This window comes from Galeopterus variegatus, unplaced genomic scaffold, assembly GCF_000696425.1.
Source record: "Galeopterus variegatus unplaced genomic scaffold, G_variegatus-3.0.2 Scaffold1755, whole genome shotgun sequence".
Classification (NCBI taxonomy): Eukaryota; Metazoa; Chordata; class Mammalia; order Dermoptera; family Cynocephalidae; genus Galeopterus; species Galeopterus variegatus.
Genome location: NW_007727866.1, coordinates 100542 through 116992, shown reverse-complemented (window position 1 = coordinate 116992; position 16451 = coordinate 100542). Strand labels below are relative to the sequence as shown.

Sequence of the window (16451 nt, the reverse complement as noted above, 5' to 3'; positions counted from 1 at the left end):
GGGAGCACTGCTGCACTCCCAGCGCCGCACTCTCCCGAGTGCGCCACGGGCTCGGCCCTTGTTTTTATGTTTTAATTTGTTTTTGTTTTGGGGCTGGTTGGTATGGAGATCTGAACCCTTGACCTTGGTGTTACAAGGCTATACTCTAACCAACTGAGCTATCAGTTTTGTTTTTAATATCCAGGATTTAGTCAAGGATCACACATTGTATTAAGTTGTCTTGTCTCTTTAGTGTACTTTATTCTAGAGCCATTTTCCACTCTCTTTTTCTTTTTCTTTCATGACATTGACATTTTTTTGAAGAGTCCAGAGCAATTGTTTTGTAGATTATACCTTAATTTGGATTTGTTTTATTGTTTCCTCATGAAAATACTTTTTAAAAATAGGTTAAACACCTTTTGCAAGAGTGTTACATAGGTGCTGTTGTATCCTCAGTGTGTGGGCTCAGGAGGCATATTATGTCAGTCTATCCCATTATTTGGAGAGGTTGAGTTTGATCACTTGGTTAAGGTGATGTCTACCAGATTTTCCAGTGTACAGGTACCTTTTCCCTTTTGTAATTAATAAGTGATCTATGGAATAATAGAGACCGTGTGAATATCCTGCCCCCAATAATCTTTTACCCACTGATCTTATCATCCATTATTTCTTGCCCGACTCAAATATTACCAGTGATTATAAAATGGAGATTTTTCTATTTTTATTATTTTATCTATATTGTCATTCTCCTATAAAGAAATTTTCGTACTCCCTTTAAAAAATTCTTTTTAAACAATCAGTGTGAACTTTTTTTTCGTGAATGTGTTATCTATTTCTGTCATTATTCATTTTGGTCCTCAAATTGTCCCAAATTTTGCTATTGAGAGCCCCATTAAAATGACTTCTACATTCTTTTAACATATCCTCATCAATTTTTGAGTAATACCTTAGTTTCCGATTCAGTAGAGTGTTTCAAGTTTGCCTTGTGCTTTTTCTGACTCTGGTCTAGAATCATCTATTTCTTCAAGGAATCCTGGTTTGGTTTGTTTTGGTAAGGAATGGTATTTACAAACCAAGATCTGGGTTGCTAACTATGCTCCTTGCTACTAAGCTGTCATTGTTTCTGGCTCTTTCAGTGGACAGAGCCAGGAAGTTTTTGTTTTTAGTCATGGCTTCATGTTGATACCCCTAATTCCAATCTAGTTCCACAGGGTCTTCTTCCCTCAGTCCATATTTGCGTCTCTTCTTTACTAATGAGAATCCTGATAACAACATTAATAAATGTATTCATTTGCTCGGTTTTACAATACATGCATAATAGTTTGAGAATTATAACACCGATGTTACTACCAGCTACAAACCCACTTACTATGGTTTAAGATTTCTTTGCAATTTTTTAATGCTTACATATAGGCCATTTAAGAGTGTGCAGTCCAAAGGTACTCAAATATCTTTTTTTCTTCTTCTATGGTAAAGTTATCAGTATTCAATTAAATTTATGTATTTCTGTTGTATTCAGTTTTATTTCCCACCCCCATCCTTGTTGATTTCATTTTGCTTTTGAAATGTATGAAATATTAATATGATTCAGAAATCAAAATCTCCATTTTATTATTACAATAATAATATTTGAATTAGGCGAGAAAAAAATGGATGGTAAAACCATTAAGGTCTTACTCAGAAGGTATAGTCAAAGTTTATCTTAGTTGTGTTCATTTTTGCAGATACATATATGTATTTTTAATTCTCTTTGACACAAAAGATAGTATACTATATATGCTGCTATACTTTATATGCTTTTTCGCACCTTACTTTCATAGAGATGTTCTTTGTTTTTTTAGTTTTTTTATGTACTGTATAGACTCCAACCTATGTTTGGGCATTTAGGTTGTTTCCAATGTTTCACTTTTACAGACAATGTTGCAACTAATAACCTTGTTTATTTGTTTTCCATATTACTAGAGTTGTACCATGAGGATAACTTCCTAGAACTTACACTTAGCATGTCCGAAACAGGGCATCATTTCCCCCCAATTTTGTTTCTGCTTTCATTCCCTGTTATTGAATAATACATCTATTCTATTACTTAAGCAGAAACTAGAGTATTTTTTCTCATATCCAGTTAGTCAGCAAGTGCAAATTATGTACCTGTAGCCTTTCAGGTTTTTTTTCTACCTTCATTTTTTCTTACATGTCATCTTACTTTACTGTACTAGCCTAACTAATCTCATTTCTTCCCTAAAACTCCACACTGCTACTAGAACTGTCTTTCTCAAAGCCAAAGGATATTCATTTCACTCATCTCAACGTTTCTTTGCCTCTAAGATTCCAGTGCCTTTGTCTAGATGCACAGACCTTCCATTTCTTGGCCTCTGCCTACTTTACCAGCCTAATCTATCTATAACTACTTCTAACCATAGTGAACTACTTGTAGATTCCCCAGACCTGTCCTATCAAGCCTCTTTTGCACTGAAATGCCTTTTTTACCTTCCACATTTGATCTTAATAGCTTTTCAAGATACAACTTAGGTATCACCACCTCCAGGAAGACTTCTTGTCAGGTCAGATGCAGTTCCCCTGTTCATCCATAGCACCTTGTGCTTACCTCTAGTGAGACTTGTCTTTTTTCCCTGAGATTTTGGACTCCTATGGACACGGCATTCCTTTTGTTCTGCTTTCTTGGCACAGAGTCCTGAGCATAGTAGACACTCAACAGCTAGTGAATATATGAATAAACTTGATCTGTTTACAGATTTTTTTTAACGTACCTTTAGGTTTTCATTTACATGTTCACTTAAAAAAATCCAAACAGTGCAGATGTGTATAAGAAGTGAATGTCTTCCATTACCCCAGCTTAGTTTCTAGTGGGTACTATGAGTAATAGTTCAATATAGGCAAGAAAGGCACAAAATAGATTTTCCAGTTACTATAGAATAAAATTGTTCACTATTTTGTTCTTATAGATCATCTCTTTTCCTTTAGGCAATGATAGTAAGAAATGCTAAAGATACAGCTCATACAAAAGCAGAACGGAATATTCTGGAGGAAGTAAAGCATCCCTTCATTGTGGATTTAATTTATGCCTTTCAGACCGGTGGAAAACTCTACCTCATCCTTGAGTATCTCAGTGGTCAGTACACACAGCTTGATGTAATTATTTGCATTTGCTCCAGAAACTGGGTCAAAACAGTATTTTCCTATGGAAAAATGCTTTTTTCCCATTGTGATCAAATAGTTCTTAAAATTGACGAGTACATTGAAGTAAGGAATTCAGATGTGACCAAATGTTTCTGTTTGCAGACAAATATGAAGGAAACGTTAAAGGTTAAGTCTTTTCCCATCTGTAAGATTTTATCTTAATCCCTTTGTAATCAATCAGTTAACAAAATAACAAACACCTAATTGATACAGAGCCATTAAATTGTGCTGGGGTAAGGTACTGTAAGTCAAATTAAGCATTAAAATATTACTCTCTAAACTGAAGTGGAAAAACTTACTGAGAGTATTGTTTAAGGAACTGAGTATTTTTGGAATTGCATCTTTAAACAGAAAAATTTTAGTTTAATGTGGCGTTAGTGACAGGGTATGCAGTTTACATTGGAAATCGTCTACATTTTCTAGGACTTACTTCCTTCTAGGAAATTGTTGCTCCCCATATCATTTCTAGTTCACAGGTATCTATTTCTAGCAAACACACTTGAGTTTTCTGAGAAACAGAGATTTTGCAACAGCTTGTAACATGGAACAAAAAAACCGCAGAATTCAGCAACTTTTTAAGCAACTTTTTTGTGATTATTGCCATTTTTTCTTGTAACTTTATTTTGATATAATTTCACACTTACACAAAAGTTTCAAGAATAGTACAAAGAATTCCCATATACTCCTCACCTAGATTCCCCAAATATTATCATTTTACCACATTTGTTTTGTTTTATCCTTCTATGTATATGTATATATATGTGTATACATATACACATATGCTGCATACATATATACATGTACATACAAAATTTTTTTTGAACCATTTGAGTGTTACAGACATTATTTCCTTTTACCCCTTTAACCCCTGCAGTGTATATTTTCCGAAATCAAGGACAGTATCTTACATAAGTGTACTAGAATTATCAAAAATAGGAAATTAACATTAATATGATAATATCTTTACTTAGTTTCCTTAAATCTGGAACAGTTCCTCAGTCTTTCTTTGTCTTTCATGATGTTGCCATTTTTGAAGAGTACAGGATAGTTATTTTGTAGAATGTATCAATCAGGTTTATCTGATGTTTCCTTAAGATTAGAGTCAGGTTATGCATTTTTGGCAGGACCATCAAAGTGGTGTTGTGTCCTTCTCAGTGCATCAGATCAGGAGGTACATGATATTTATATCTTTGTTCCATTACTTGAGATGTTAACTTTGGTCACATGTATAAAGTGGTGTCTACTGGTTTTTTTCCTGGTGAAGTGTTTCCTTTGTAATTAATAAGTATCTTTTGAGTAGATACTTTGAGATTATTTTAATATCTCATCTTTCATCAAGCTTTCACATTCAGTTTTGGCATCCATTGATTCTTGCCTGCAACAATTAACTGTGATGTTTGCCAAGTGATTTTTCTTATTTCATCATGCCTCCTTCATTTATTACTTGGCATTCTACTGTAATAAAGAGCTTTCCTTTCTCCCCCATTTTAAAAATTTATTTATTTATCTGTTCATTTATTTACATCATTGTGGGCTCATGGATTCTAAGATTGATTAGTAGGATATAACCCTTTATTATCATTATTTGTTTTGGCACCCAAATTCTGCTGTGCTTTTTATAAGGTCACTGTCATGTTTATTCAGTTTATTTAAGGGTTCTGAAAATATGGAATATGAGCATTAACTAAAATTAGTGATGGTGATTTAATTGTATACTAACATTTTTCTACTTATGGGTAAAATGTTACAGAGGCTTTAATCAAGTTTTTTTTTTTTAATCTCGGGTCTGAAATCTACACGTATTTTGAAGTTTGTAGATGTAAAACCTAGAATTCCAAGCTGGTTCTAGTTTTTAAACATATGTATTTCACAGAAGAATAAGAATGCTGCTCAAAATAGAATCCTGCAGACTTAGTTTTAAAATCTGTAATTTTTAATTATGTTTTTAATTTTAAGGGGCTGGTGTGTCTTAATTATGGTTAGAAGGAAAGCACAAACTCTCTCATTGGAAGTGAGCTGGAAATAAAGATTGTTTTATTTCTAATGTGTTTTTCTTTTCTTTACAGGAGGAGAACTATTTATGCAGTTAGAAAGAGAGGGAATATTTATGGAAGACACAGCCTGGTAAGTGAAATTTTTGTTGTTGCATGGATTCAGGTAATGATTTATGTAATTAAAAGCAAAATCTCATTCCCATTGTGGGCAGCCAAGTGATTCAATAAATTGATCTGGAGCCAGTCAGTCACTCAGGAATTCAAGGGGGAGAAGCAGCTTTGGTACTGGGCAGCTGTTGGAGGTCACATCATTCCTTTGCCCCCAGGCCTTGGGTGGACCGCTCTTCACACCAGTTCCTAACAGAACCATTCTCATTGCGGCTTTCTTTCCTTGAATTGGTAAGCTGCCTTCCTTGGCTGTGGGTGAGTGTGGTTTCCCGGTGAAACTTTATGTGTGGAACAATGGAAAGGATCAGAAATCGTCTCCTCTTTTTTTACACTTTCCAGTTTCCAAGGTGCAGCCTTAGGGAGGTGAAAAGCCTGCATATATCATCTGTGGATTGATTGTATAGCTAGGATGGGATCTGCCTTCCTATTTCTTAAGATGGGGGGCTTCCTTTTGCTGGCACTTTCTTTTTACTTGGGTTTTTCTTCTTGTGAGTTTCTTATTATTTTTCTCGGTTTTTTTCCTCTTTGTTGGTGTTTTCTTTGGGGAACGAAGGCCCAGGGGGTGAGTGTGGAGGGCAGGCTGGTAGAATGGGTGGCACACCAGCCTGATGAAGCAAGCCTGCAGCTCAGCTCGAAGTGTGCACCTGCCCAGAGTACAGGGGCATGAGCCATGTAAGGAGTGGCTGCAGGAGGGACAGGCTGCCACCTTCCTCTCTACCCCACCCCCATAAAACCAAACCCCTGGGCTGCAGCCACTCACTTGTTGTGGCAGGAACTTGGGTGTTTTGAGCTGTTTCAAATTTAAAAATACACTTTTTTTTGTGAAGCAACAGTATTGAGTAACAATAAATCAGTTTATCCTACACATTAATTGAATAGAAAACAACACTTAAATGTTTTTTCTACCTTAATTACCAAACTGCATTCCATTGTTTAATTTCAGGCCTTTTCTAACACAGAAGCTGCATTTAAGAGCCTTAGGGATGAAGTGCCCTTTTTTGGAGGAGGCTCTCTGAGCCGTGTTGGAGGCTGTGTTTGTGGTCGTGCTGGCTTTGAAACTGCCTCAGTCCTCTAGGACACACCCTCTCCATCCTGGAGTAATCTGCAGGATTGCAACATTGTTATGCAGCCAATATTGCAGTGCCTTGTGCTTTTCGAATCCAGACAGGGTTGATTCAGCCCTTTATTCTTTTGAGGTAGATAAATTTGAGTGTCACACAGTTTATAGTTGTGGGCTGGCTGGCAAGAGGGAGGGCAGATACTGTGGGCATAACATGTCTATAAATATGCAGCTGTAGTAAGTAAGGGATGAGTGGGTTTCTAAGGGTCAGGTTTTAAGGTATCTTTTGAAATCAAGACTTGATCTGTGAGAATAACAAAGGTCCTTTTTCCTGTGGGATTTTAACGTTGGGGGTGGATGGGAGAAATCTGCTTTGATCTGAATGACTATTGGCTTAATACCTACACAGACTGAACAAAACTTGACCAGTGACAGATTAGCATATTCTTGACATCTTTGCAATTTTAGCAATATGTTCTAATGGTGAAATAAAACATTTTATAGTTTCACTGAAACAAGTGAAACACAAGTATCCTATGCCTTATGGCAGCATCCTATGCCATTTCTTTTCCCCATACCTCCCCTCTCCCCACTAATTTGGTCTTTGGTGCATGTCTGTTTCTTTCAGGGAATTTTGCTCCATACATAAACTGTTTTGGGTAGATTACTCTTCTTAATTTTATTAAATCACTTTTGTTTCCAGCTTTTACTTGGCAGAAATCTCCATGGCTTTGGGGCATTTACATCAAAAGGGGATCATCTACAGAGACCTGAAGCCGGAGAATATCATGCTTAATCACCAAGGTGGAGATATACCGTAAACAATTCTATAGTAAATAATCATCTCTAAATCCTCCCACACAGGTCATGGCCATTTTCAAAGCCCCATAGTCATCTCTGTATTTTATACATTTCCTTGCTTAGAATTTATGGCATCTTAATACTTGTTGATGTTTGGTATTCAGGTACTACGGTTGATGAGATTAGAGGGAGTTGGGGATAATAGCCACTCAACTGCCTTTTTTTGGTTTAATTCTTACTCTTTATAGCTTTTCATTAAAAAAAAAAATCCTTACAAGAAGTGTTGTGAGCCAAAAGCCAGTCCAAACATTAATTTTGGTTTGTTCCTTAAATTGAAAAGTGACTCTTCAATAAATTGAGTTTTAATGATGGAAATAGAGAAATATTACAAGCAGTACTTTTTATGAAAAGTTTTACAAATGCTGGAAAAAAGAAAGGATTGGACTTGAACCAAAATATTTGATGTAGCCTTGCAAATAAGATGTTTAGTAGTAGGCATGTTTATTCTTGCTATTGCTTGCAACAACAAGCATAAACATCAGAGAGACTAATATTCTGTACAGATATAGGTATAGCAAAGTGAGCCTTGACTACAACTGCATGCTGTTACAGACAGCTTAATTTATGCTAGAGTAATGCAGGCTGGGTAGATTTGGCAATTGACTCACACCCAGAAGGAGCAACCAGCCAATTCAGGTTTTTAGGGGTCTGGTAACAGCTGCAGATCCTTAGATGTCTATAAAATGGTCTATGAGGTAGTTAACTGTTTCAAACTCTTGGACAGAAAATGGTGTATAGACAACTGAGGCCAATATAAATGTTCCAAATTGTGCTTTTTTCCCCCCTTTCCTTTTTTTTTTTTAAAGGGGAATTGATGTACTTAACCATGTACATCACAGGAATCAGTGTCTCTTCTTTCCTCCCATCATCACCTCCTCCCTTTAAACCTGGATTCTGATTCTAAATTCTAAGGCACAGGATAGAATAGGGGAGTGATAGAATAGTTAACCTCTTTGATCCATAAGCTTGAGTGTATCAGGTGGTTCTGGGCATAATTCTTATGTATCAGGGACTACTATATATGTATATTTGAATCAATAAGCCATTGCCTTTTCTTTTCTCTGAAATGAGCCTTGAATAGTAGGGCCCCTGGAGTTGTTGAACCATTGGTTACCTAATGACAGTTCAGTAAAGCTAAACTTGAATGATCTTTGTGTAAAGTGTGAGTTTTTCACTTTCTGAATCAGAAATGATTGTCCTATACTATATAGCAATTTCACTTCTTTCCCCTAACTGGTAGCGTTGGCAGAATAAGTTAACTTGTTATAGTGACTTTCTGAGACCATTTTAAGAACTCTCAAGTCACAGTTCACTATGATAAAGGCTAAATATTTGAAGTATAGTGGAACAACTTTGTTTAAAAGGTACAAAATATGTTGATTAGGGTCTACATACTTAAACCAGACTTCATAAAGAAGTTTTCCTGGGACTTCTCTTTCTTGGGATGATAGGGGATTCTGTGTATAGGTAAACCTAGAGCCTTAGACAAGCTGTTTCATTTTTTTCTCTATCTTTATTTTTTCTTTACTAGATAGATTATATCATTGGCGAAAGGTGACTCCACCCTAGCCTTAAAAGAGTTAGCATTCCATTTTATGGATGACACCTTGTTAGTTCTCAACATCTTCAAGAAAAGTTTAAGGCAAGAAAAGTTAAATGTAAGGATAGATTATTATCTTGTGGGATATGTTCAAACACTGCACATACTTAGAATTCTCAGAATAATCATGCTGTAATCTTTCATTGTAGGTCATGTGAAACTAACAGACTTTGGACTATGCAAAGAATCTATTCATGATGGAACAGTCACACACACATTTTGCGGAACAATAGAATACATGTGAGCTGCGTGTTAAAAGAAATATAACTGGTTTAGGGGTAATACCTAACTTTTACCTGGTTTAAGTAATAGTGTCTAATTTTTCTGTATGATTACTGGCTCTGTATATTGTTTTTAAAATTCTAATTCAGATGATATGTAAATAGATGAATTTTTAGGCGTTTTATTTTTCTCATTGTAGGGCCCCTGAAATCTTGATGAGAAGTGGCCACAATCGTGCTGTGGATTGGTGGAGTTTGGGAGCATTAATGTATGACATGCTGACTGGAGCAGTAGGTGCACAGTTAAAAGCTACATGTATTATGGCCTGTGCTTTTTGAAAATGTGATCAATGGAGTTATTTTCAAAGTCCAAAGATTTGTTATCAGCAGTTCAATACTAATAATGCCTTATGATTATATAGGATCCCACACTTTTAAAAACATTTTTTAAAATGATCTGTTATGGCAGTTCTATGAAATATATGTAGAATAGATAATGCCCTTATTTTTAAATGGAGAAATTGAAGCATAAAATCATGCCGCCGCGCTTCCCAAGCGGCGCACTATCCAGTGCGCCCCCGGGCCGGCCCTAGGATCCCCCACTTTTAAAAACATTTTTTAAAATGATCTGTTATGGCAGTTCTATGAAATATATGTAGAATAGATAATGCCCTTATTTTATAAATGGAGAAATTGAAGCATAAAATCATGCATCTCACCAATTATCAAACAGTAAGTTAATGGAAATGCAAGCTTTCTTCCAGGACATTGCTACTTCCTCTGTCCCTTGCTTAAAAACTACAGGTCTTTAGCAATCAGCTCATTTCACAGCATACATTTCTGATTTTCATGCATAACTGACTAATTCAGGAACTGGATATTGTTATTTGAAATTTGTTTTTTAAATGCTAATTTTCCTCTCTTCTACTTTTAGCCCCCTTTCACTGGAGAGAATAGAAAGAAAACAATTGACAAAATCCTCAAATGTAAACTCAATCTGCCTCCCTACCTCACACAAGAAGCCAGAGATCTGCTTAAAAAGGTAGGATTCTTAAATGGACACACACTACAAGCCTAAACAATTAGCATATAAGTAGATAGAATTATATGTGTATTTTGAATAAAAAATCACACACAGATATTGAACATAAAAAGCTTGCATTTTTGAAGGCAAAGAACAAATCTGTTTAAAGATTTTCTTGTCTTTTTATTCTCAAACAACAGTAATTAGTAAATTAATTTGGAAGAAAAATAAATAATATTTCCTTTAGGCAAAGTAGACAAGCAAATTCTTAAAAAAAAAAAAAAATCAATTGGACTAAGTAAGGTCTTCATTGGTGTTTTTTTCCCTCCCTAAAGCTGCTGAAAAGAAATGCTGCTTCTCGTCTTGGAGCTGGTCCTGGGGATGCTGGAGAAGTTCAGGTAGAGAATGGCATGTTTGATGTATGGGGGAAGATAATGCGAATTTTATGTGTTTGTGATGGATGTATGTAGTTGCTTATAAGTTTAGCTTATTTTGTGATTTGTAAGTTCAAAAAGGCAGTTAACTTGTCAATCTGGTATAGTGTATACCCCTCGGCTTTTCTTTCTGCTCCTTTTGTTCTAGGCTCATCCATTCTTCAGACACATTAACTGGGAAGAACTTCTGGCTCGGAAGGTAGAGCCTCCCTTTAAACCTCTGTTGGTATGTATACATGAAAGCATATTAATTTGAGAGACCAGGTACTTTTTTAGAATAAGAAAAAATCTCAGAGCAGTCAGAAATATATTTATTAACAGTTCAAAGAACTTTGATCTATCCTCTTTTCTATTCAGAATCTTTGTTCTGTACTGTCTCTTCAGGAACCAATGCCAGTGGCAACTGATGACTTATTAGCTATTTTTAAGTTGGTTACCTAAGACAAATATTTCAAGTAGTTGGGACTTCTCTCAGAGCAGTCAGAAATATATTTATTAACAGTTCAAAGAACTTTGATCTATCCTCTTTTCTCTTCAGAATCTTTGTTCTGTACTGTCTCTTCAGGAACCAATGCCAATGGCAACTGATGACTTATTAGCTATTTTTAAGTTGGTTACCTAAGACAAATATTTCAAGTAGTTGGGACTTCTTTTTTTTTGGCTTTGTTTTGTTTTGCTTAATTCCATTTTAAATTTGATTTTCTGGGAATTTTTTTGTCAACATATAGAATACATGTGTAATATATGTGTCTTAGTTTGCTAGGCTTGCCATAACAAAGTACTGTAAACTGGGTACAAACAGAAATTTATTGTCTCATTGATCTGGAAGCTAGACATTCGAGATCAAGTTGGCAGGATCGGTTCCTTCTGAGAACTGTGAGAGAGACTATCTTCCATGCCTCTCTCCTAGTTTCTGGTGGCTTGTTGGCAATCTTTATCATTCATTGGCTTTTAGGTTTATTATCTGGGATCTCTGCCTTCATGTTCAGATGGTGTTTTACCTGTGTGCAAATCTGTGGCCATATTTCCCCTTTTTAAAAGGAAGACCATAAGGAGGGTTTAGGGTCTCTCCTTACTCAAGTATGATCTCATTTTAACTAATTATATCTATGATGACCCTTTCCAAATAAGGTCACGTTTTGAGGATCTAGGGGTTAGAATGTCAACATATGAATTTGGGGTGTGGGGGGACACAATTCACCCATAATAATATGTTTATGAGTGAATGAGTTAGTGTGTTAGTTCTTGTCTTTCTCCCACCTTGGTTCTGAGAAAATAGTTTCTTTTCTCATTTCTTGGGATGTAGGTGGAGGAGGAGGAGGAGAATAATGATTATTATTTGATCATGGAGCACAGGTGACCTGATTTAAAATGTCAATATATATGTGCGATTGTAAGGATAATTAACTGTCATATACCTACTGCCCAGCTTTGAAAATGATCAGATTCTTTTTTAAACATAAATATTACCACCATGCCATCATCACACCTAAAAAATTGACAATTCCCCGAGTTGTTTCTTTTTTTTCCTGTTTGTTTCAATAAGGATTCAGTCAAGGATTATACATAGTTTGGTTACTATCTCTTGGTCTCTTTTCATTTGCAGATATCCCCTCTCAAAACTGGGCCATTTGTCCTGTAGAATTCCTCACACTTTGATATTGTTGATTTTATCTCCATGGTGTTACTGATCATGTTTGCCTGTTCCCTGTATTTCCAAAAACTGGTAGTTAGGTTTAGGTGCTTGATCTGATGCATACAATACTTTGATCAGGAGGTATAATGTGTAGTTTAATTTCTTTTAGTGACGTTAGTGGTCACTGATCATTGCTTATGTCACTAGTTCTCAACCAGGGGCAATTTGGCAATGTCTGGAGACATTTTGGTTGTCACAACTAGTGGGTAGTGGCCAGCACAGGACAACCCCTACAACAAAGAATTATCAGGCCCAAAATGTTGGTAGTGCTGAGGCTGAGAAACTCTGGCCTGAGTTCCATGATTTCATTAGGGGCTTGCAAAATGGTCTTATTCTAACTGATATTCCTACTTTTTCTTTATTAGCTGGAATTCTTCCATAAAGAAACACTCTTTCATCAATTGTTTGGTTATCCAAGGTACAGTTCATACAGGAAAGGCAGGATAAATGTTTGATTCTTTCCCAGTTTTCAAAATAATGAATTAGTTCCCTAGCATGTTCCAAAATTGACCAATAAATTTTGTGGTTTCTTTTTTAGTATCATTATGAACTCATGCATTTTAACATATTTGTGTTTTAATCCATTGCATTTCTTTTTATTGATGCTCAATTTTTCCCACCTTTGGACACTGGGTGCATCTTCATGTTGGTTTTTCAGTCCTTTTGACATGACCACATAGGCTGATGTTGCACCAGAAAGCAAAACAAGGAAACTGATGTCCTTTTCTTACCTTGTACATTTCCTACTCCACACTTGGAACCAGCCATTTCTCCAAGGAGTGCTGGTTCCTTCTAGGGGGAAATAGAATTTAGAGATCACAATCTGGGCTTTAAGAGTGCTCTGTGTTACTGGGTTGATCATTGTTACTATGTTTTGAACTTTTTATTCAGAAGTATATTTTCCAAATAAGGTCAATGTGGTAAGCTTTTATTATTAAGTCAGATTTTCTAAACTGGTATTTTTTCCCCTATATTTGGCTTTAGAATCTAACTAGATTGGGAAAGAAAGAAGGAATTAAAGAAATAAATCTGGTGGTTAGAACTTAGGTGATACTATTCTTTTGCAAGAAATATACTCATGCAGAGTAGAATATTATTTTTGCTCCCTGAGAAATCTAATGGAGTGAAATAAGCCATGGGAAAAAACTTATACTGGAGCATCTTATATGTGTGATATGTGTTTTAACTCTGCTTCAGTAGTTTTTCAGGTTTATTACAAACCTGCTGCAGCCCGCTGAGCAAATGATCTCTAAACAGGGATTTAGCCAGTGGACAAGGCATATTAAAGCTTTGTGAGACGGGAAAATTGATATTCAGATTTTTAATAGGAATGATAACTGTATACTAAAATCTATTTTAATGCATGTTTAAAATTTGAAGAAGTAATTTGACTCTTGATACTTTCCACCTGCATTTTCTCTTCAGTGTGCTTGTTAAACTATCCTGATATTTATTACAGTCAACTCCTGCAAAAACAGCTCTACCTAGAGCTTGCAATGTGTTTGACTGTTGTATATTATATAGACTAGTCATGATTTTCTAATCATTTCATTTTTATAAAGCAATCTGAAGAGGATGTGAGTCAGTTTGATTCAAAGTTTACACGTCAGACACCTGTTGACAGCCCAGATGACTCAACTCTCAGTGAAAGTGCCAACCAGGTCTTTCTGGTAAGTGAAAGAATTTCCATGTAGTCATGGGAAATTTAAAAATGAGGATAGGCTTCTCAGTAAGAAAATTCAGTTTGTTTGCTTTGCAGTTTATGTAGGTAACCTGGCTGACTTTTTTTAAGCCACCCCTTTATAAATTATTGGTACTTACAAAATTGATTTTCATAATTCAACATTTCATTTTAGCAATTAGAGTGGTAATATATGATTCTTTGGTATGTATGATTCCTTTCTTTGGTGGGGCCACTGACTTAAAGTGATGTTTAGCTTAGTATCTCAACCAAAAACCACACAGCCATAGCAGTGGGAGAAGAGCTCACTATTTCATTCCAGAAACAGCTATAGACTTTTGGTACTCTCCACATAAGTCTGTAGGGGATTTTGAATATTAATTGTGAATATTTGATCAAAATATATTAGTCCATATGTGTTAGAAAATAAATTAATTCTCATTGTAGAAGTATCTCTATGGATTACTGAGTTTGTCTCCTTGGATAGAAAAGGAAAGCTTTTACATATTGCCCAACAAAAATGATAAGATTTATATCACATGACCATCATTGCATATGTTTTACCTAAATATCATATATGCTTATGTTTATTTTATTAGTATACTTATGTGCCACATGAACATCCACCTCACTTTGTTTCCTTTGTCTTTTTTGGGGGGATTGCCTCTAGGGAGAATGGAATATTTGGGAGGGTTTTTCTTTCTTTTTTCACTTCTTAGCTTTCATTAGAATGAGTAACTAAAATAATATATGCTGAAAGAGAAAAAAGGTATTGAAATACAACAGGGACCGTCTACAACAGCATTTGAAAACAAGCTCAAGGAATAGAGAAAAAAACAAAAGTGAGGCTATCACCAAAAAGCTTGCTTGTTACTTTAGGTTTTGTGAGAGACTGCGGGTCATATATTTGTGGTCTCACCAATAATATGACTACATCTAACATTTTCAAAAATGAAATTATATACCTATATATAATGTATAAAACAAATATTTCACCTATCCCATAATTTCCAAAGCATGCTTATCACATATTGACTGAAATGTATATAAACATTCTTTTATGATAGGCAAGAACATCTACATTATCCCAACTATACAAAAAGAAAACAGGTGCAAAATAGTGTTAAGGGACTTCTGTGTGTGTGTGTGCATGTGCATGTGTGCGCACATACATATGTCTCTAATTGCCATTTCATCCTTTTGGCTGAACTTTATTCATACATTACCTGCTCTTCTTATATTCTCTTCTGTTATGAAAGCAATCACTATCCAGTCACTCAAGCCAAACCTCCTCTTTCACCAGCCCCACACCTGTAGGCATCAAGTGTTTTGTTTTTTTTGTTTTTGTTTTTTGGGTGGCTGGCTTTACAGGGATTCAAACCCTTGACCTTTGTGTTATCAGCATCATGCTCTCCCAAGTGAGCTTAACTGACCAGCTAGTTATCAAGTGTTAACAAGACATCTTCCTAAACTTCTCTGGAATTGATCTCTTCTCCATGAGAGTCACTTTTTGCAAATCCATTTCTTCATAAGTCTGGCATGTGAGATTTTAATATCTCTGCCATAGTTTTCTCTTCTTCAGTAAGTAGTGACAACTAGAGTAGTCAAAGTCATAGAGACAGAAAGAATGGTGATTGCCAAGGGCTTGCCTGCTGAATCAAGAAAATTAGTTTTGATTTCATTTTCTAGCCTGCATTGAATGTAATCCACATCATTGTCAGTTTTCTGGAATATTTTCTTCCTAAACAAAGATGCTTTTTGCTTCAGTTTCAGCTACATAGTCTGAATCAAGAAAATTAGTTTTGATTTCATTTTCTAGCCTGCATTGAATGTAATCCACATCACTGTCAGTTTTCTGGAATATTTTCTTCCTAAACAAAGATGCTTTTTGCTTCAGTTTCAGCTACATAGCTTCTGCAGCCTGCCCATTGTTCTTTCCAAACACCAATACCCTATAAGCAATATTGCACTACTTAGAGCTATTTACATAGCAGAGACAGTATCGATAGGGTTCTAGGATTTGAAACAAAAATTTAGTATAATCTTGAGGGACTATTACATCTTTGGCAGCAGTTCTTGGTTACAAAGATCATTTTTCTGGTGAGATGGAGCTACTCTAAGAATCCGTGACAATCAGTTCCAGCTTATCGACCTCCGCCTCCATGTTTCTGAGACACACGCCTCCTGGTGTGTTTCTGAGTTCACTGGATTTATCACTAACTTGATTCTCAAACTTTTTTGTTTTCATACTACTCCCAGTGTAACAAATAGTGGTGTATCTTATGGGGTAAGAGGGGTAAATTCTCAAGTTAGCATGGAATACAAAAATTGTGTATAGTTAAAATTACTCTTAAGTCGCCATTACAATGTGCTTTTGAGTAAACAACATTGGATAGTGATTTTATAAAGGTATGATTATATAGTAATATATAAGAATAGAGCATACATGCAAAATATAATCTTAAAGTATTTTCAATTACATAAGAGAAGAAAGATGAGTGAGCATGTTGTGAGATTCATGTAAGTTTGATGTGT

The 16451-nt window shown here is 35.6% G+C and overlaps 1 protein-coding gene across 3 annotated transcripts in view; it reads left to right on the top strand.

Moving 5' to 3' along the window:
* Positions 1-16451, top strand: part of RPS6KB1 (ribosomal protein S6 kinase, 70kDa, polypeptide 1) — a 48724-nt gene that overhangs the window by 22075 nt on the left and 10198 nt on the right. For all 3 annotated transcript variants that reach the window (XM_008578765.1, XM_008578766.1, XM_008578767.1), the window contains exons 5-13: positions 2962-3109; positions 5244-5301; positions 7103-7203; positions 9010-9100; positions 9282-9372; positions 10016-10123; positions 10441-10503; positions 10688-10765; positions 13798-13905. In XM_008578765.1, the coding sequence (XP_008576987.1) occupies positions 2962-3109; positions 5244-5301; positions 7103-7203; positions 9010-9100; positions 9282-9372; positions 10016-10123; positions 10441-10503; positions 10688-10765; positions 13798-13905 (846 nt within the window). The remainder of the gene's footprint in view (positions 1-2961; positions 3110-5243; positions 5302-7102; positions 7204-9009; positions 9101-9281; positions 9373-10015; positions 10124-10440; positions 10504-10687; positions 10766-13797; positions 13906-16451) is intronic.